The sequence below is a fragment of the Falco punctatus genome, assembly GCF_963210335.1.
Source record: "Falco punctatus genome assembly, chromosome: 7".
NCBI classification, from domain to species: domain Eukaryota; kingdom Metazoa; phylum Chordata; class Aves; order Falconiformes; family Falconidae; genus Falco; species Falco punctatus.
This window is the reverse complement of record NC_137587.1, coordinates 24897787-24918883: the sequence shown is the minus strand read 5'-3', so window position 1 is coordinate 24918883 and position 21097 is coordinate 24897787. Positions and strand designations below refer to the sequence as shown.

Genomic DNA, 21097 nt, shown 5'->3' with positions numbered 1-21097 from the left:
CTTCAAAACTGGAACTGCAAGCAGACAAGCACCAATCCAACACCCCTATCACAGCTACCCATTATCAGAAACTGCCAAATGCAAGTGAAAAAGGCAACAGGAAACAGACTAATTGAATGTTTAAATTTTTCCCTCCTCTGCCTCCTCCCCAGGACTGCAATGCTTTGGTGTGCAGAGTCAGAATGAAATGTCATGGAGAACTCCTTCTGAATGGAAAGGAGAAATGGTTTGAACAGGCATTGAAAGAGATTCTGACAGACTGTATAAAGGAAAATCATGTGAAAATAAAAGGCTGTGATCTGAAAAACAGACAGAATAAAACATTGTCATGCAATGCAGCAAGAACATTATTCCATCTCTGAGTACTAGGACAGCAGAAATTTTCCAGGAAGATGGAGCTAACTGAGGAGTGTGTACAAGACGTTCCTGCTGTGACCACAAGATCTGCAATAAGCTCACACATTATGAAAGAAAGGTGCCCATGAGTCATCTCCTGCAGAGATGCCAGCCTGCATGGGCGAAGTGGCTCCAGTGTCACTTTACAGATAAAAAAATAAGGCATAGGAAGAGGGGTTTTGCTGTCCGCTTGGGAAACTTCATCTTACCCAAACTACTTGAGCAGCTACAAACTGCTCCCTGGCAGCTCTCAGCTTACTACAGACCGGAACTCAATTTTCATAATGGTAAAACAGATATTGGAATAGTTTTTGATGGACACAGAAAATAAAACCTACAACAAGCTGCACAGCACTCATTCTGAAAAGCTGGCAGTGGCAGGGCAGGTACCCACAGTCGGGAAAATGCATGAATCTGCCTTCTTTCCCTTCCTCACAGGGCCAGTGCTGAAGAAGCACGCACCAAGCAGGAGGCTGGCAACTGCACAGCTCCTTCAGGGTCTGCGTCCTGCAGCCTGCTGGCGGGATGGAGAAGCCACTTGGTGAAGAATGGTGCAGAGGAACCCAGCACCAACAATGATGCAAGACTGTAAGTGTCTATTGGCATTTAATGACCCAGATACAGCACGCTGGTGATTAGCAAGGGATCTTCCCTAACAGGCTACAAAACTGGGTCAAATCAAACAGCAGCCTAGCTTTGAATAAAGACATGCGCTCTAGAGAGCTTGCTCTGCTTGAGCAACTGTTAATATACGTGACTAACCCCCCACACATCCAACACAGAGTGGCTGCGCCACACTGGTCTTTGTCCACAGGCTCTGTGGGGGCAAGCATCTGTACCCCAGTGGTTTGAAAGAACTTCATGTGCGATCAGCTTCTTTCTTGAAGGATTTAATTCCCACCCAAGTGACTGTTTTTTCCTCTAAATTTACACAAAGCCTATTAGTTCAGCTCTCAAAAGCATAACACAGTAACCAAAATCGTGATTACATTGAGCTGCAAATCACATTGAGAAATAAAAGGCAGAAGGCAAATCTTAGCAGTTTTGCAACTGTTTTTGCGATGAAAACGTGACTAGTGGGAGTGTTGCAGCTACATGGCTATACAAACAGCCCACCAGCTCTTAAGCCTTAGAAAGGCTGCAGTGCATCCTGGCTCCTGAGAGCTTATATGATACCCTAAGACAATAACAGAAAGGACTGTATGCTTTGCAGACGTGGGGATCATCTTGTTTGACCAAACATCAAAGCACAACTCCCTTCCAAAACAGGTTTCTTATAATACTTGCCTTCACACAGCTTAACCTTCTCCTCTATAAACAGCAAACCTTTCGCAAGGAGCTGGTTCTGTCAAGAGAGAAGAGAGACATGCATTTGCCTTTTCTGAGATTTAAAATAAACATGGAAGAATAAATCTTTTTCAGATGTTATCTGCTTTGCATGCAGTTATCTAAAGATCAGTCATATCGTAGCACTTTCTCCCAGCACCACCACCAGTCCTGGTCTTACTGTGAGTGTTCTACATTCAGTAACCCCCTCTTGTACAGCCAGACATGAGAACACGGCAGATAGTTGAAACACTTGCCAGAAGTGGGAAGAAAAGATCTGTCCTGGGTGAAGGAAGGAGTCAAGAAAACAAAATGGTTCTCAACAGAAGAGTACAGCCACATAAGCTATACCTCAGCCACATGATGGAGGTGATCAAAGGGCCAAATGATCAAAGTGTCCCACTCTCTTCCTCCTTTGCACTAGTTCAGTACTTGCCTGACTGTACGGTAAGCCAGTTCAGCTCCCTTGACACTTACTTCTCTATTCCTACCTATTATTTTCTATGAGGCTTTTTTTTTGCTATACTGAGCAGTTAGATCATCTCAGTATGCAGTCCCAAGCGGCAGAAGCAGTGACAGGAGCTAGTCTTTCTAGATAAACTGAACTGTCACAGAGACCAGACTGATCAAGATATCTATGTGCCTGTTTGCAGACATCTAAATATCTGATACGCTTTCTGTCCCCATTTCCCCAAACATAAGAATGGTGCAAAAATGACACCTACATTTTTGTTCTCCCAACAGCACTAGGTGAATCAATTATTCTGAAAAGCTTTGAGAATCCCAGAGAAAGGAGCTGCTATCACCACAAAACACGCTATCATTGCATCCTAAAAGGTTCAGTCCTACCACAGAGATTATTTTGACAGAGCATAAAGCCTTCTGTCCCTTTGAAAGGATTCAATATCAGGGTAGTGCACAATATTCAGAGACCTCTCCTGCTCTCATGTTCATCCTCCAAGTCTTGTTTTTAATGGGTAACCAGGTCAGACATGCACCTCTCAACCTTCCACCAGCTGAGGAACAAGGCACATCTTTTTTCACTGTCAGTGGACACTGCCATTACCTCAGTGCCTGGACAACTACCAGGGCCTCCTGAAGAGCTGCTGTACTGCACACCTGCCCTTGCGCTGCTGCTCTGGATGATATACCTTCCTCCTGTAACCATATACCAGGCTGGTTCATTTGTGACACACTCAAGCAGGTAACCATGTATGCCACCCCAAGCAAAGAGAGCAGCACACCTCCGCATCCTCCCCACAAGAAGCAATATTACACCGGGGTACTGTGGAAAGGAATAAAAAGGAGGAAGTGTTGCTCTGTGACATCCTCCGCTTGTACTTCATTCCCAGAATAAAAGAAAAGCTTGTGACTTGAAAATCCTGCTTGTTAGCATCAGACATCACTGAAATGTGTAGAAAAGGAAGGGCTTTTCCCTGAGTAGCATGTAATCAAACAGACTCCAAGTAGAGAGAGGCTAAGGGATTTAAGAGACCACCATACATCCTATCAGTAAGCAAACACCTCTGGATGCATTTCCCTGGTGGAGAATTTATATTCAAAAAGCTGGCAGGTAGGAAAACACTGCAAGTAATAAAATCAGGGGCCGAATTCAAGAAACTCCTTTTCCTTTCGAATCTCACCTCATGCAAGGTGAGCTCTGAGACCCCCTGGGTCTGGGCGCCAGCGCAATACCAGAGAGAAAATTTTCCACTTGCATCTTTGTCAAGATTTCAGCAAAAAGGGCCTGGAAGAAAGAACAAGCCATACAAGCTCACCAGTCACCTCACATGCTATGGGTAGTAGGGGGAACTTCTGTGGAAAGTTTTATCTTAAGTCAAGATAAGACTGTATGGGCATTGTCTTCTTCATAGTGTGAAAGAAGTGTGGTGTTATACCACAGAGAGGAAATGGGTACCTTTCCTTGGCTGTTGTCCCATCTCATAGCTACTTCACATTAAAACGTTAACTCATGTTTTGCTACAATGGCTTACTTGTCTCAAATGCACCAGATGTAAGTATTTTTGAGATATCTCTTTAAAAAAAAAAAAAAAACCAAACCCAACCTGCATCCCCTAATCTGTATTCAGAATTCAGTCATGACATAAGGAGGCTAATGGCCAACCAATTAATCAGTGGTAAGTTCTGTTAGTAGCAATAACAGTTAAATATAGTGTAGTGCATACAAGGGAAAAATAATTATTGGTCATGCTTGTAGTCAAGGTAATTTTCCCATGCTAGCAGGTGGCTTTGGCTTTGTTTCAGAATTCAACCCCAAAAATATTTGGTATGGCCTTATTCCCAAAATAATGTAGAATTTATGTTCTTTTTAAATTAGTTACACAAAAACACCACAGCATTTTAGGAGCAACATGTGGAATGAAACTGTATTATTTGAACTGCCCATCCAAGTCACAAAACTTTGACCCTTACTAGCTCTAGCAGAGTGCGAAAGCAGTCCTATCCATGCAGTATAGTCAAGCTATAAACAAATTTCAATACTCAACCAATCCTAGTAATTTCAGCACAGGAATCAGATCTGACTTGAACAGTCCTGTTTGTCAGAGGTGCTAAAATTGCTATTCCACACAGAGGTGACCATGTGGAGACAAGAGCCCAAAGCACTTTTGCCTGTGACCTTCTGAACCCGCTCGCAGACGTGACTCTCACTCACTGCAGCTGAAAAGCTGTGGATGCCAACAGGTAAAAAGCAGAGCTCTCTGGCAATACTGCAGACAACAAAGCAGCTGCTTTTAGGCTTCACAGAGTGCATGGCTGTCAGTTGAGGAGGGTATGTTTTGGTCTGTGCTGACTCCTTCCAGGACACTGCTGCCCACACAGGTTAGCAGGCATGGAGGGACCTCCAGCGGCACATGCACCACCGAGGGTCTGGCAGCTCACGCCACCTCCATGACCTGTGATATCTCACCCTGCTTACAACAGCTTACTCAGTTTTAGCCAAAAAGCCATACCTTGATTCTGAAAAAAAGAAAAAGGTCCACCACCTTCTGCAGTTTTTTGTGCTATGGAATTCCGCCCCCTTCCTGCAGAAGCCTGTTTTCTGATTTATTCATTGTCACCAATGTGACAAAGGGCTGCAGGGAGCAAAGGGAACTTGTCAGTGAGAAATTTTTAATGGCTGGGGGCCTTTGTCTAGGGTTCACTCCTCCGCCGGGGTGAGCGTTAGGGTTGAGAGGAAGAGAAAGCCAAAGTTCCCAGCAGAGCACAGGAGGAACAGGGCTGCCAAAGGATGAGTAAGCTGCAAAGGGAATGTGTCTGCGAGATACTTTTCACCTGGGCTATGACAACAGCAATTAGCAAGTTGGATAAATAAGTTCGCACAATGAAAAAAAATGTTCAGCATTTCCAAACGTGATCAACTAATGGAAGGTGGCTATTCTGCAAAGATTCTCTAGCAGAAATACAAATAAGTGACTGCACATGTCAGGCACTGGACAACAACGACAACAACAGACTTTCCAGGAAAAAACAATGTGGAAAAGGAGGGAGAAAGAAATATAGAAAGGAAAAAATTGGGGGGGAGGAGTAAAACCCACTTACGCTGTAAATCTTTTTCTGCCTGAACAATAAGATAATGTTTGAAGTGCTATTGCACTTTTACCCTTCCAATTGCTTTCGATTTATTAATGAAGTACCTCTATAATCCTTTATTTTTCAACCTACAGTTCAAGGTAATTACCTCTCATATATTGCAGGGAAAATTTACAGCTGGTCTTTAATGCTGTGCCATTTTTAATTACTATAGAATAAAAAACTGTATACACACACGTATATATGAGGGTGTCACACTTATTTTCTTGTGTTTTTCTCAAGAAATAGAAATTCCTTCTCTATCTGTGCAAAAACATTACGTTTCAACTTACAGAATCTTCGTAAGCACTGTGGATACAATTTTCCAGTTACTTTGCTTGTAAGTTAGTATTAACGATGCTTTCTACTTTCAGAGATTTTTTTTTGTGTTTTACAGCTATGTCAGCAGAAAAATATGCATTTGTACACCTTCATGAGCAGCACAGTTCTATCTATAAAAACAGATATATTAATCGTTACCCTGTAGTAAAGAATTTATAATGCTCTCATGAATGCATTATCAGTAATTCCATATGCTAAATAGATTACATCATCTCATTCTTAAGGTTTCTTAAAAAAAAAAAAAAAAAAAAAAAAAAAGCTTAGCTCCATACAGTTCCTGCAGATGTTGCAATTACCCTCTCAAATTTTCCCTTTTCCTGTGGAAGAGAGACTTACTGAAAAAGGAAAAAATAATTAAAAAAAAACCCCAACAAACTACACTTCATTTCTCTTCTCCTCATCTTAAAAATATCTGGACATTTTACTTATGTCTTTTCTGCTAAAGTCACAGGCTTAGGAACAGATTCAATACAAATGTTACCCCCTCAGATCAAGCCAGACAGGTAAATTTTCATTAAAAAACCCTACAGGGTTTTCTGACAAATAAATACAATCTAATAAATGCAGCTGCAGTGGAGGTCTGTATCAGACCTTGTCTAGATTGCAAGTCTCATTTTACTGCTTTATCCCTGGTTGCCAGAGGCAACACAGAGGCACAGAGCTAAGAGGAGAAATAAATCTTCTATTTGCAAGTAAGACCAGATGAAGACTTACACCAAGTGAGTTTGAAGGGTGCATTTATTTGAAAAAGTTTAGCTGCCACCTTCCATTTCTTTGCAATTACAGCGGAACTGTGCACTTGAGGAGGCAGTTATTCCCTCCCCTCCCCAAATCAGCTTTCCCAGGATCCCCAGGGTGAAGTCCTCACCCTGCTGTTGGGACACCACAAGCTGCTATACGCTCATTGTGGGTGCTGCGATCCTGCCCTTACTCTTGCTATGCTGAAGCATGCACTGCAGAGAAACAAAGCCCCAGGTTAACCCCCCGCATGTACATGCAATCGAGAAATTTGGAGAGATGTTTTGCAGCAGATAGAAGTGGGCTTGTGAAATCTTGCAGGTTGAAACCCCCCTACTTTTCTCAGCACAGAAAAGCACAATAGCTGTTTCAGGTAAACCACCACCAAGTGCAGCAAAGACAAAGCCTTAAGTAAGTTTTCAAATGCCCCAGTTTTGGCAGACAGTATTCAAAGCTCCAGAAAAACCGCTTTTCCTTCTTCCTCAGCAGAAACCCTCCCACAATACGTGTGTGTTTGTTACTCTTGCAAAGGAAGCTGTGCTGAAATCGTTGGTAACAAAAAAAAATAATCTGAAGGCAGTCACACACCATGCTGTAAAGCACAGGCACTTTCCAGGTAATTCCTTTTTCCCAGCACAGATATTTTCCCCTTCCTCTCCTGTTAGAGAAACTGAGGCAAGTTTCTCCATCCACATCCAGAGAAACAATTCCAGTTCCCCCAGCACAATGACTGAAGGTGGAAGCTGTCCCAGGCACAACAGCTGGGGCTCCTCTCTCAAACTAGCAGTAATGGGCACCTTCTCCCTCCTCTACCTTGCCAGGAGCTGGCCATCCCCAACAGGGACCATGGAGGCCCTTCCTGTGCAGGCTCCCACTACGTGCCATGCAAAATCGTATCCATCTGACTTGCCAAAGATAGAGATGTTGCCTGTCAGGAGCACTTTCCTAGCAGCCTGGTCTCAGTGACAGCCTCTGGGCAGAACCAACAGGAAGAATTTTGGAGCGATAGCCCTACCACTAGCACAGCTTGCTACATGCAAGTTGAAGGGTGGTGAAAAGCAGCTAAGTAGTTTTGGCAGTAGCTCCACAGAAAACATTGAGGAGGCTCAAGCTATCACAGGCGACTTCACATCTCGTCTGAAAGCCTTGTCTATGCAGTGTAGCAAGACACAAAGGAATTCTCCTGTTAATCAAGAAAATATTACTATTCCTAATAAGCCACTATTCTTGGGGGGAAAAAAGTTGACATGAACATCCATTTAATCACAGACAAATTTCAGTTTCCTTTTAAGTTTCCAAGCCAAACATGGCTAGTATGCCTTTAAGAAGCCAGATTAGAATAAACAAATCAATACTAGCTCATCAAACAGAAACATACGCTTGTAAGCTTGGAACAGGAATAAACTAATCCAGAGAAAACTCAAAATAATTGACTCTATTTTTCTGGGTAAAAAAAAAATAATAACTTTTTTCTTCTACACATTACAGCATTTCTTAAACACAGCACTCTCTTCTAGGCAACTGAGGCTTTGTGTTCTAGTATTGAACCACATTTTTACAGGCTCTACAAGTGCATAGACACTATTTCTTGGATAATCTGATGTTAATTTGAGGAAAAAGCATCACCCAAAGTTACTTGGCAAGTATTTTCTACAAAGTTATTGCCAGTTGTACACAAACACCTACCTACTTCTTGGCAGTGTTTTACAAAATGCAAATCTGTGTGAGCTGCAGCATCTCACACCTGGAACATCCCCCCTGTCCTTTTCTTCTTCCTCTAGAAAGAGGGGAGATAGTGACAGAAGAAGAGAAGAAGAGAGATCATTTTGATCCTACATAGATAATAAATTGCAAGATAAATATGAAATAACATCCTAAAATTCCTCTTCTAGAGACAGATCTGTTCAAAACAGATAAAAAAGAAAGCTCACTTAAAACAAGTGAGGCAGGGAGAGTAATAAGGAGAGCAGACTGGGCAGACCGAGTAGGCAGCACCGCTTTGATCTAGACCACAAGGTGTCAAGCAAGGCAGCAGCTACAGGAAAATCCCATGGTCAGGCCACCAGCTCTGCACTGATGAGTCAGTGCCCCAGGTGGGAGCCCTGCTTAGCCAGGGCACAGCATGTCACACCACGCTACACTTCGAGGGGTAGCAACCTCGCACCATTTCAAGTGAATCGCTCATGTCTACAAAGCCAGTGCACGCAGGGCCTGAAGCAGGTGTCCCCACTGCCACTGCCACCCAGGGCTAGGTCCTCTGCTCAGCTCACAGTAATGGGGCTGAGCTGCCGGGTGACCCTGTCCATGATAACGAAGCTGGGCAGTTGCTATGGAATCTCTGGAGCTGCTCCATGAAAGCTCAGTCCTAGAAAGTGCCAGATGAAGCAGAAATAATCAGCAGACCTGCATTGAACAGAGGTTCCCAGCCAGCAAGGAAAGAAATACAATAATAAAGACCAGCTTGACACAAAAGAGTATCGCAGACACACAGCTGAGCTCTGCAAATCACACAAGTGACCATTCTTTCCCCCTGTGCTGCAGCTGAGCTGCTGCAGCCCCTGGCAGCAGGCATGGGATGGCATTTGGCCAGAGAAGAGCTACTGCTGCCTTCATCCAGCAACAACCACCACTCCAATAACATACACAACTACTTCCTTGCCTTGCTCTGAAGCAGGTAGAAATAGAAACCTGGCACCAAGGAGAGAAATGTCACATGCACCAGGTTTTTCTCTTTGGCTAAGCAGGAGAGAGGGACACGCACCATTTTCAGCTGTAGCATGGCTTTACAAAGCAGCCTCTCAATGGAGAGCAAGCATCAAGAGAGATGCCGGATAGGCTGGAGTTCGAGAAAGACACGCACCAGGGACTTAAGCCAAAGTTTTACAGTGCTGCAGCAGCAGCAGGAGGGCATGTCTCCCCCACCACCGCAGCCCCCTTGCACAGCCAGCTTACCTACAGCGAGAGGGACTCTGACCACAGCAAGGTGTACCGTCCCAGTTCTGGCCGCTCTGAAGGGAGGGGGCAAAATCAATTGTGGCTTGGGTCTGGGCATGCCTCATCACCACTGCTGCTTACTTTTGCAGCTATCCATTATCATCTTGCTATTCTTACTCTGCTGGACACCCCAGCAACACGGGTATTTGCATATTGTGGTTTCTATGGTTTTGCATACAAACAGAAAGCTGGGCCTGACTCCGAGTCACTAACTCCTTGTCACCTCCCACAGCTCTGCACTGCAACAGCTTGACTTCTGGTTTTAAGACACCAAAGCTCTCACCGCATTAAATACAGTCCGTTCGCCATCCCTCACCTACCAGCCCTGCCAGCAGACCACAGAGTGGAAAGATGACAGCTCTGGGCACCTGACTTTCGGCATTTGCAGCCCATGCGTGCTGGGAGAGGTTACAGTGCCTGGCAAGGAATTGGGTCTCTCCACCTCGGGAGGAGACAGTTTGGAGTTAATGTGCATAAACCGGGCAGTTCTGCTAAAGTGGTTAGATGTGAAATAACTAGCATTTCCATTTTCCCCTGTGAGTTTCAAGATTAACAAGCCCCCAGAGAGTGAAACAAAGCAGTTCATCCTTTCCAAAGGTTTTGTTTCAGGCTGTTTGCAGAATCAGGAAGATAATGCATCAATTTATCAACACTCACTCCTTTTATATTTCAAAAAGTTTCTCCACAACCACAAGGCTCAGACAGCACAAAGAGAGCTTATCCGAAAAGCCTTACAGCTGCCTCAGAGAAGTCCTGGTCACCAATACACGCTGTTCCTCCTAATCCCAGCCTCTCACCTTTCATGGTCATAGGATTCCTCCCTGTTGCAGTTCAGCTGATCACCAGAGAACTAAGCCAGCAGTGAGAGCAGATGGTGCCCTGCTGGGTTACAGAGCAGAGGGGTGGGTACAAAGTGCCCCTTCTCAGCAGCAGGAAACTATTGGAGCAGTTCACAGGCAAAGTCAGTACTGGAAATCCTGGGGTATGAATATTTGCTTTAAGGCAGATCTGCAGCAAATATTATGAATCCCGGCTATCTGGCATCTACACTCAGATGCCGATCCAAGGAGATGGCTTGCATATATAATAGGGTTGCTAAAACAGCGGATTTATAAACACAAATCTGCTGCAGAATGAAACATCTCCGTTCCCACTGAAACCCTTGCAGGAATTACATTTCTCTTTCAAATACAAACCAGACTCAGTAATTCTGGTATGATGAGAGTCTGGTAGCAGAGGAAAGCTGCCTAAACCCCTTCCATTTCCTAAACATTCCTTCAGCAACTCCAGGAGCTAAATGTGGTAATTTGTATGAGCATTGGTGAAAAGGACTTGTGAGTAATCAAATCAAGTTGATTGCAAAGGTAGATTCGTCTCACTATAGAAGTTCTGCTTTATTTTAGTATTGAATATTCAGCGGTTAGAAAAATTGTGCGCATATGTGTAAAATATACCTAATGTAAGAGCCAGATCTCTTAAAACAATGGAAAATGTGATTTTAAATACTATCTTACTGGCTCCTATTACAAGTGCTGTGGCATAAGAAATGGAAAAAATTTAAGTAAATTTATCACATCTAAATATAACATGATCCAGTTAGTTGCTCTAATTGCTGCTAGGACATTTAAAGCTGCCTGGTTACACCTGAGAGCAGATCCTTTAGGGTCCATTTCAATCTAAAAGAACAGTAAACTTGGTTCTTGGGATAGCTTTTCAGTGGGCTTTAACAAATGGAGGAGGAAGTTACAGGCAGAAGACGCACTTCCTCTCCACTCCCCATCCTGGTGGCCCACTCCCATTACTTCACCCACACCAGAGGAGATGAGCACAAGTCAAAGGAAGTAGTTGAAAACTTTATTTTTTCTTTCAAGGTTATTTTCTAGTCAAATCAGCAGCCTGATTCAACTCTGCTCATTTAGGTTGCAGCAGTATTGCTGTAAATCAGCTGGCATCTGCAGTGAAACTGTACCCACAGGCAAATGAAATAATGCTGTCAGCCTTCTTTGGCACATGAATAGTCTTTCCCAACTTCACAACACAGGAATTTTTGAGTAAAGACATTAAGGAGGGAGAGGCAACTGCCACGCGCTGTGAGTCTAGAATCAGAAATAATTCTGCATCTTAGCTCACAGCAGGGAAAAAAAGCTCATTTCTTACAATAGCCCTTATCTCAGCGTTAGTTTCATGGCTTGCCAGCACCAAGAGCTTTACTTCAGGCTAAGTCTGACGGATGCCAAGTAACTCCTTTCAACATTGAGAGGGGAAAAAAGAAATTACAGAAATTAAGTTTGAGTCCCATTGGCTTCAGTGGGAGAATAGCAATTGCAGGTGAACTAGTACATATACAGTGAGGTATTCGTACAAGTGCGAACAGACAGACTGACAGGAAAACAAACCCAGCGATGATCGCTGCCAGGCCCTTCCACTGCCCGCTCGCCGAGGCGAAGGCCACCGCTCTCCCAGCAGTAGCTCAGTGCTGAGCACCTACACTGCAATCATGGTCTGCGGCTGAAGAAGTGTGGTCCTGCCGTTAGGGTGAGAGCACACAGCTTCTTCTCCTGCTTTGGCAGGGAACAGTGCTGGCGATCAGAGCCTTCTCTCAGGACAAGATCAGATGCCCTCAGCTTGCCAAGAGGAATGCAACACAGATATCCATCCTCCAGCAGCGATCAGGCTGTAGTCTAAGCAGTCTCTTCAGTTGTCAGCTCTACTACTAAGAGATCCAAGGAGTCTCAGCTAATGCCACTAGCCCCAGCATGACTGTGACAGGCTCGAGGTTTACAGTCTGGGGGAAAAGGACAAATCCAGCCCCGGTGCTGGGAGCCATCCAGTCCCCAGCAGTCGTTAGCTCCTCTTGCACAGTGACACGATGCAGCTGTGTCTTCCTCAGCACTGGAACCCACCCAGGCCTCTTTCAGTAAACTCTGACTTCTCAAAACCAGGTAACAGACATACCTCCACACCTCACACCCTGCAAGACCGTGCTCAGCTTCTTCAGGCTTACAGGTGCATGAAGTTGCCTGTGGACATTTTCTGCTTATTCCAGCCTCACACCCCATGCCTAACACTGTAGTACCCGGGTACCTGACCAAGACCTCTCAAATTTCAATTAGCCACATGTGTTAGCTGCAAACTTACATTTGCCTGTTTTTAAATTAGCAGGAGCAGGAGCAGATTTCCACTTAACCCAGGCACTTTGTGTTACACACTCAGAGCCTAGGAAACATGCCGCCATTTGGTGCCAGCAGCCACTCTTTTCCAGTAAACCACTTGTGCGGAGAGGGTCTAAAGAAGCGAAACATAACTACCCCTGGGGCTGGAGCTTGCTTCTCACTTGATTGCACAGTGTATTATTATTTTTTTAAGTCATGTAATCGAATACTGACAGGAAACAACACTAGTCTTCTTTTTCCCCTTTCTAAGCTGTTAGCGCAGTACGCAGCAGTGTCAGCCGCTTCAGAAAGTACTGAAATTTTCTCTCCCTCTCACTCAAAGGGAAGAAAACCCCCTTGTTTTCAGCCACCTCTTTTTTTTTTTTTTTTTTTTTTTTTTTTTTTTTTTAATTTTTTATTCAACACTACACTGAACAAGTTAGAACACTGAAAGCCATCAGTGCTCTCTCAAAATCATCCAGTACACTTTAACGTGGTTACATTTGAACCTCCATCTGTCTGGACAGTATCATACCAATAGAAGGCAATTAACACTTATTCACAACTGTGATTGATCAGGTCTTCCTTCATCCTTCATCTTTTGCTTTTTCACAGGTTGCATTTGTATTTGTGGGACTAAAAGGCAAACAGTACCCAGGTTGATTTCCTGCTGATAGGGACTTCCTTCTCTGCCCCCCACCACCCAAACCAGACAGCTGTTATCTTTTCTCTTCCCCTTTGTTGGCCCATGTTGCAGAAAACCTACTCCTGAATTCTCTATACTAGAGAAACAGGGGTGAAAGAAAACTTTAAAGAAGGTAGGATACCTTTTCATAAAGTTCAAGTGAATTCCTTCTTGACCTTGGCAGGCTACTAGCAGCCTTTCCTAAGCACAAAGGAAGATTATACTTAATTTAGCACAAAGCCCATAAATATGATTACTCCCAAGGCTACATGAACCCACATTAAAAAAAGTCCAGTACCTCCATCATCTTCTGTAGCAAAACAAAAACGAAACACGGAGGCTACGTGTATGTATAAGGGGTCCTAATTTTTTATAGGCTAAAAAGCTGAAGAGAACAAACCTCAAAAGCAAGCAAGCAAACCATGTAATACCTGAAAGTAATCTGTGATGAAGGATCCAAGTTCACTCTTCAGCAGCCGTCTGTAGACAGAAGGAATGCAGCCATGAAATAACAGCCGTTGCTGGTCATTTCTTACAGGTATATCCGCACTTTACTACCAGTCATACCAAAGACACGTGAGTATGTATGAATGTGTCATTTTGGCCACAGTTAGATTACTTTTACATTTAGGTATATATTCTACAAATGTCTACAGAGGCTATTCTCAAATCATGAAGGAATGAAACAGTTTCCCTGAAGTCTTCTATTTATAAGCCATACAGCTAGAACAAGCAAAAACCCGTTCACCTCCTGAATTCACAGAAAGTTGGGGAGACAGTTTAAAGTGGCTTCGTTTGAAATTCACTATTTTTCCCTGCTTTTTGTTTAAAAAAAGTTGCCTTTCATTTTCACTGAAGATAGCATATCTCCCTAATGCTGTACTTCCTTTTCTCTTGGAAGTAGAAGGTAGGAGGATTAAGGAGAAGAGCAACGAAGTAAACACATAAGCAGAAGCTGCAGCTTCCCCATGACTACCTCACTTAATAAAAAATAAAAAAAGGCATATTTTTCAAGAAAGAAATTCTAGAAATTTAACAAGACGTGTTTTAAATACATGCAGACAGAAGCCACTCTAAAATTAATTTCTCATACAAACTGCTGGATTTTAAAATCAGGCTCTTATAGAAGTTTTACATCCCAATACACATTTGTATTTCAAAATTCTGATACCAAAGTCAGGATTGTTTTACATCAGAAGAAGCATTAAAAACACACAACACTTCAGTGCATTTGCACTTTTAGTGACTGTGAACATAAATTCTGTAGCAGTAAACTTTGCTTAAAATTTAAAAGGTTCCTAACACTTTCCACTGAGAAACATTGAATTTTTTTTGCTGTTCCAAGAGTTCTGCTTTTCACCAACATGAAGTATAATCAGTGCTCAAAAATGGCATTTTATTAAGGACCATCCAGTTCTCAGGCTATGTTGTTACCAATAAACTACACCACCTTTTCCTAATCTTCGCTGAAAGTTAAGTTTGACAGCAACCTTCCTCCCAAACCATTTCATAACACTTCTACATTTATTCCCACACCAACATGCCTTTACTCCTCTGTCTGAGTGGTTATATTCAGACGGCCTATCTCAAAACACATTTCTATTTCTATGAGATGGATAAACCAGACAAATCTTTGGGGGTCCATTTGCCAGACACTCTTCCACCAGCTTTGGCAGAATATCTGCAGGGCTCTCCAGCAGCTGATTGAGAAGCCCACAGCAGGTAGCCCAGCTACCAGAGACTTGCACCCTAGAAAGAACCCAAGAGAGAAGTCTCCTCCTGCTCCTCCTGATCATGGCCAGGTCACCTCCTTCCTGAAATGCCATCTCCCGATGGCATTTCTTACCTTTCCTCTTGCTGTGACAACTGACTTTCAGAGCAGTAAAAAAAAAAAAAAAAAAAAAAAAGTATCCAGTGAGATGATACCAAATCACAGCAAGATAAAAACTTGGTGGCAGCAATCCAGAGCAGAATGTTGCCACCTGCTTGTCTCCTGGTCCTGTCATTACTGTCCTACTTTAGAAATCTCCTGGGTTTCCCACTGTCAAATAACCAAGCGCTGTGCACTTAAAGCACTGCATTTAATAACTTCCAGCAAGGAGCTGAATGGAGAACTACAGACCAGGAAAATCCACCAGCTCGACCTCATGGCACACAAGAGTCGGCTGTCTGACAGGTCTGGCTTTTTGCCCAGTGTCAAGCTAGAGATTCACCTCACACACACACAGAGCTAATATTGTGTTGGGAGCTACATCAAGAGTCACAGGTGCGAGGCTGCAGGTGTGCATACAAACATACATGCAGATGCATGTCCTTTGCTCCTTAGAGGGACATTATTGAGCTACTTGAACGGTAAAGTGGGTTATTTAAAGAATGACCTTTGGATATGTAACCAATGCTCAGGGCACCTGCGGGAACATTAATCATGTATTTCAAGGTGAGTGCTTCCAAGTACTGCCTGGGAATGCCTGTCCATGGAAGAGGACCTTTCCCCTCCCACCATCAGCGCTGTTTACAAAGCATACACAGCTCACAAAGAATTTCCTGTTCTTCACCCAGCTCTCAACAGCCTGGATCCACTTCAGCACCCCACAGGAAGGGAGTATGGTCCTGCCACCGGGGTCAAGCCCAAGCAACACAGCTCCTCTGCGCAGCACACTGCCTCCCCACGAGGCTGGGAAGGAGCACCCACTTGCACTGGGAAGGCAAACTATGGCGGGCAACAACCTGGCAGACGAGTCACAAAACCCGAAGCTGGTTCCCAGGTCTGCCAAAAGGCTGTGGGTTACAACATTTGCTTTTCTTTTCATGTACAGAAATACTCATCCCATGGAGAATTAAGACTGCTCCAAGTACTGAAACATAACTTGAGGACTTCTGACCTGAACACACTAAAATACCATGAAAGCATGAGACGCTGTCCTCACTCAGCTCTCAAAAGGAATTATATTAAACTTTCAGCTTTGGGAGCAGACCAAGTAGGACAGAGCCTTGTGCCTTGCAAAGTGCATTTATTTTGAAATTAGGGAAAGGGGTAGTTTAGATTGCTGCTTAGTACATACTTAGCCAAAATTGCCATTTGAATCCTGATGCTAAGGAAAAATGCAAATGGAGGTGGGGGGAGGTATATAAAAGGAAAAATGGAGCAACCTATATGACAGAATTCTTGATGAATGAACGCAAATGTAGTGGGAAAGAGGGAAGAGGAAGTACATCCATGAGCTCTGACAATACTCCTCTTAACAGCACTTGGCACAAAGGCAAGAATAAATTGTTCTTTATCTACTCTATAATCCTATCTATTGCTAACCAAACTTTCCAAATAATCAGAATGAGACCACAGATAATCACGAAACCTGCTTTAAAAAAAAAAAAAAAAAAGTACTTTTAATCATCACTAGCGTCAGCGTTGGAAAATGTTAGGTTTTCTTAACTTTAGGGATTGCATTTTCAGATCTTGCTCTGCAATTATCATAATGAAGATTAGGCTTTTAAATGAAAAGCTGTGTTTTGCTTTCATTTCAAACACTCGATGGTTCTGAGAAGCTTCGGTTCAGAAAAGAGATGTTACTACCATCATGAATGCCCTGATAAAAACGTGTAAAAAACAGCCAGGAGAGGCACACTCCCTGGGAGGGGACAAAATCCTTACAATCCGAGTCAATACACATCCTGTCCTTGTCAAAGCTACACCATCCACACAAGTCAGAGAAATGCTATTGAAGCATCCCATGCTATTCACTCCACCCAACAGCAAAAAAATAAATTAGCCTGAAACCCCAAAGCTGTGCCTAAATTTGGTCCAGTCCCTGCTCCACCCACCGATATCCTCTAACTGTGGTTCTGTAGGGGAGCAAAAACAAGCAAACACCTAACAAGCAGCAGCAAAAACCCCTTTTCACGCATTTCAGCAACCTACCTGATATTTTCATTGAGGCTGTAAAGCTCATTGTTCTGCAAGCCTCCCCCTTTGAACACATTTATCACAGCTGTTTGAACACTGCCAAAAAAAGAAGTGAGACAGTACAACATCCATAAATAACAGCCACCAGTATGATTTAACACTGAGCACAATGTGAGCTAGCTGCCAAAAGCTGAGTGGTCATAATGGGATAGAGAGGTTAATTGCACTTAAATACTTCCATTCTTTCTCCCCTGGAAATCATCACTCATATTTACCTACATCCTCAAAGAAGACAGGAGAACCAACCTCAAGTTGTGCCTAGAGTAAGCAAGGGAACGTCGTTACAGAGACATCGTTCACAAAGAACACATTCGTACCAGATATTTCTTTTTAACAGGGCTGTTTAGGGGATCTCTGCTGCGTGCTGCAGGCTAGTTATTTTGAGGAGACATAAATTTTTGGCAATATCTGCCAAACACATCACATTGCATTATCCAGTGATGCTAGCAGGAGCCACCCAATTTGTAGCATCTGGCAGGACCCTGGCTGTGCTGGAAAGCATTCTGCAGCCAGCATCACCTCACAGAGACCCAGCTTTAAGCCCTGTTAATGCTTGTAAAGTGCTGTTGGATCATCCTCCAACTCATACTTCTCTCACCAGCACAGAGGAAGTCAAAGAGACCGTGTAAAGATGCTTTAGCATGTCTTGCCATGGCTAACAAGAGGAGTCATCATTCCCTTAACAGGCTTTCCTTTCTGTGGCCCAGTTAAGGCATTCGCACGCTTCACAGAACTCAGCTCACCATCCTGCACAAAACTGCCATGTTTTTGCTGGGCCGCTTTTGTGCAACATTAATATGCTGAGCTAGGTCAGCAAGAGAGGGGGGTCTGCAGAGCACAGAGCTGGTGCATAGTAGCAGAAGAGAAAGTAGAAACACCCACTTTTGCCAACAGATCAGATTAGGATTTCTCACTCTTCACCCTACACCTTGTTGTTCCAGTTGCCATTGCTGCGTGACACACACAGCAGACAGGATTCGGCTGTCAATAGGAAATGCTGGTGGAAGCCACAAGCCTAGCAGTTGCCAGAGGAACCTGACTGTGGTAAAAGCTGCATAATATGCAAATAAATGACTGTCGTGCATTAAGAAACTGGTCTTTATTACCATAGTAGGAATGTGTTTTCCTAAATGGTTCTTAAAAGATGTAACTATTGACAAAGAGCAATTCTGTTTTACTTCAAGACAGGACTTCTGAACAAACCTGGCCAAAAGCAAGGTTGAACACTAGTAGGTCTAATTTTTTCACCTCTATGAAGGCTTTCAATGCTGGCAAAGCTTGGACATGCCAAAAATCCATGCATGCTTATAAAGAGACAAGCTTAGCTGTAAATGGTCTGAAGCACAAAGATAAGACACGCACGATTCTTATCACAGGGCTGCTGCAAGGTGAGAGTTCAGCCCAGGTGGGTCCTGCTCACCTGTTCCAGGCAGAGTTAGAGCTGAGCTGCAGAGCCTGCCGGGCAGCCTGGAACCGCGGCAGGTCACTGAGGACGGGGGAGCTCATGAAGCGAGGTCGGGGCCTTCTGAACGAACCCATCTTGTGGAACTGGAGAGCAACGGATGGAGCTATGGTGAACCCTCCAGTCATAGGGTCGGGTGGAGTGACGCAAGGCTGTCAGAAAGCCTCTTCTCTTGAAGGTCCAAGTGTTAATCTCAGTGATGTCAGCGATTCTTCACACCCAAGGACTCAACCTGCAGCAAAAGCAAAGAGTCAGCCTTGGACTAGCAGTTTCCCACAGTGTCAGGCTGCAACATGGACATGCATTGCAAGACGTCGAAGAAACTGAAGCAGTCATGCAAAGCAAAAAGAAAGGAATATAGCAAGACAGAGAAAGGAGGGATGAAAATATCCTATCCCACTAACAGCAAATTTGGGCAAATCTTCGAGAGTTCTTAAACAGCATCCCCCTTTCCCATCTTGCCCCTTAAATAATGACCCAACTCAGCCAGCCAGAAATACAACCATGCTCTCTTGATTTCAATTAGCAGAGATGAACATGGTGCCTAAACTCTTCTGCCAGAGTTTACAAATTACCTTACAAAAAACCCTTTACAAATACCTTTAAATACAGTTAACCATTCAGCCTGTATAAAATAGCAGACACTGGAGAAAGAGAAAATAAAACTATTTCACCAGTAAAGGAACAAAAGATGAACAATGGAAGAAAAGATGAACAAATACAATGCTGCTTTTTTTTTTTTTTTGAGAAGTGTTGTGCAAGGGAATAAACCCACTCGTTATTAGTCCATCACAAAAAAGATATAGTAGGGAGCTTCTGCAAAAGAGGTCTGGCAACAAGGTATTCTGAGAGTTTTGTTTGTTTTGTTTTCTACAGAATGAGAAGTAATTGCTAGGCCAAATACAAAATGCCAGTATTTTCCACTCTGATCATTGTCTCCATATAGATGAATATGTAGGCCCAAGTAAACCACAGAAATAGAAGTTAGCTTGGATAAAAACCACAAAAAAAAACACTTCAGCAAAGCTTCTATACTTTGAGATCTTCCCACTTCAGATGAATACAAGCTGTAGATGTAGTTGGCAGTTTGGACAATGGAGATGTGGGAGAAAGGAGGGAAAAAACCCAACAAAACAAATGAAAAAACTTGTGTAACTGTACTGCACACAAAAGATGTAAAGCAAAATCTCTTTTCCACTTCACCTCATGCTGAAGATGTACGAAGAGATAATCAGCAAAAGAAATGTTGTGTATCTATACCGTGCTCTAGTTTGATGAGTGCTCAGCTTCAGGAAACTCTTTCCACTCCCCAAACTCTAATTGACTCTCTTACATATAAGAGAACAGCTTTCTTCTCACCTGACCAGTCCCATTTCATGCTGAGCATACTGCTACCCCGCCTCTGCATGGCCTTGTCAGATTCTGCTCAGCCACCATGAAGGCCTCACAAGCCCATGCTGTGCCACAGACACCACATACCCTGCCACCAAGGAAGTTAAAGAAGAAAACATCTCAATTTTTAGGCACTGGAATATGTGGTACTATCATTCTTGAGCAGCACCAAGTAGTAAATACAGTTGTTATTCCCCCACAAGCTAAATACAGTTTGCACAGATCTGTGTGGAACTGGAATGTGGCTACAATTGCAACTTTTTTTCTCTCTTTAGACAGCTCCTGGCTGTCTTTAGAGATGATAAAGCCCAGACAGTCTTTCGTGACATAAGCTTAACCTTGACGGTTATGGCTTGAAAGACCAGCAATCTGTTGATTCTGTGTCTGCTCTGCTCCAACATAAAAAAACCCCACAGCATGTCATAACTTTTAGAAATCAAGAATAAATGTAAACTAATACAACTAATCAGCAGGGTCTTCTGTGTGCATTTTTAAATAAGAGTTCAGTTGACATTGCCCACACATTTTCAACCTGCTAGCAATTTCTCTATTGGCAATTGTAACCACATCAGAAGTTGTCAGAGGAAAAAAGCTGCAGCACCTTGGAGAGCCGAGGGCAAGCTTTTCTCACAGCATACCAAAAGGTGTCCGGGAGGCAAAATGCAAGTATAATGGATGTTTCTGTTGCAAAAAAGTTCTTGTGCCAATGTTTGTCATCTCCAAGTTCCAAAGCTGACAATGTGAGGAGCTGAATGAGTGACAGCTCACTTCTCCCAGCAGTGCAGCAAAATGTCTAACAATTTTAATAAAGGGAAAACAGCATATATTTTGCAGACCTATAAAATGCAATATAAGTGTTACTTTAGATCAGTTGTAGGCATTTAACAAAGCTAGAAAGGAGTGGTTAAGATGCCTGTGCCAGCCCACAAGCTTTCTCCTATCACTATTCCAGGTGCCATAAGGGCATACAAGTATCTTTCTCCCCAGCAATGAAATCATTTTATAAAACTGCATTTATATTAATTTGAGTTAGACTAAATTGCAAGGGGAAAGCT

General features: G+C 43.3%; 1 protein-coding gene across 7 annotated transcripts in view; it reads right to left on the bottom strand.

The window, feature by feature from the left end:
- The window catches only part of PRR5L (proline rich 5 like), a 43838-nt gene that overhangs the window by 12260 nt on the left and 10481 nt on the right, over nucleotides 1-21097 (bottom strand). For all 7 annotated transcript variants that reach the window (XM_080397508.1, XM_080397512.1, XM_080397511.1 and 4 more), the window contains 4 exons: nucleotides 18609-18882; nucleotides 17144-17224; nucleotides 13656-13704; nucleotides 1684-1741 (listed from right to left, as the gene is read on the bottom strand). In XM_080397508.1, the coding sequence (XP_080253634.1) occupies nucleotides 1684-1741; nucleotides 13656-13704; nucleotides 17144-17224; nucleotides 18609-18778 (358 nt within the window). In that variant the 5' untranslated portion in view covers nucleotides 18779-18882. The remainder of the gene's footprint in view (nucleotides 1-1683; nucleotides 1742-13655; nucleotides 13705-17143; nucleotides 17225-18608; nucleotides 18883-21097) is intronic.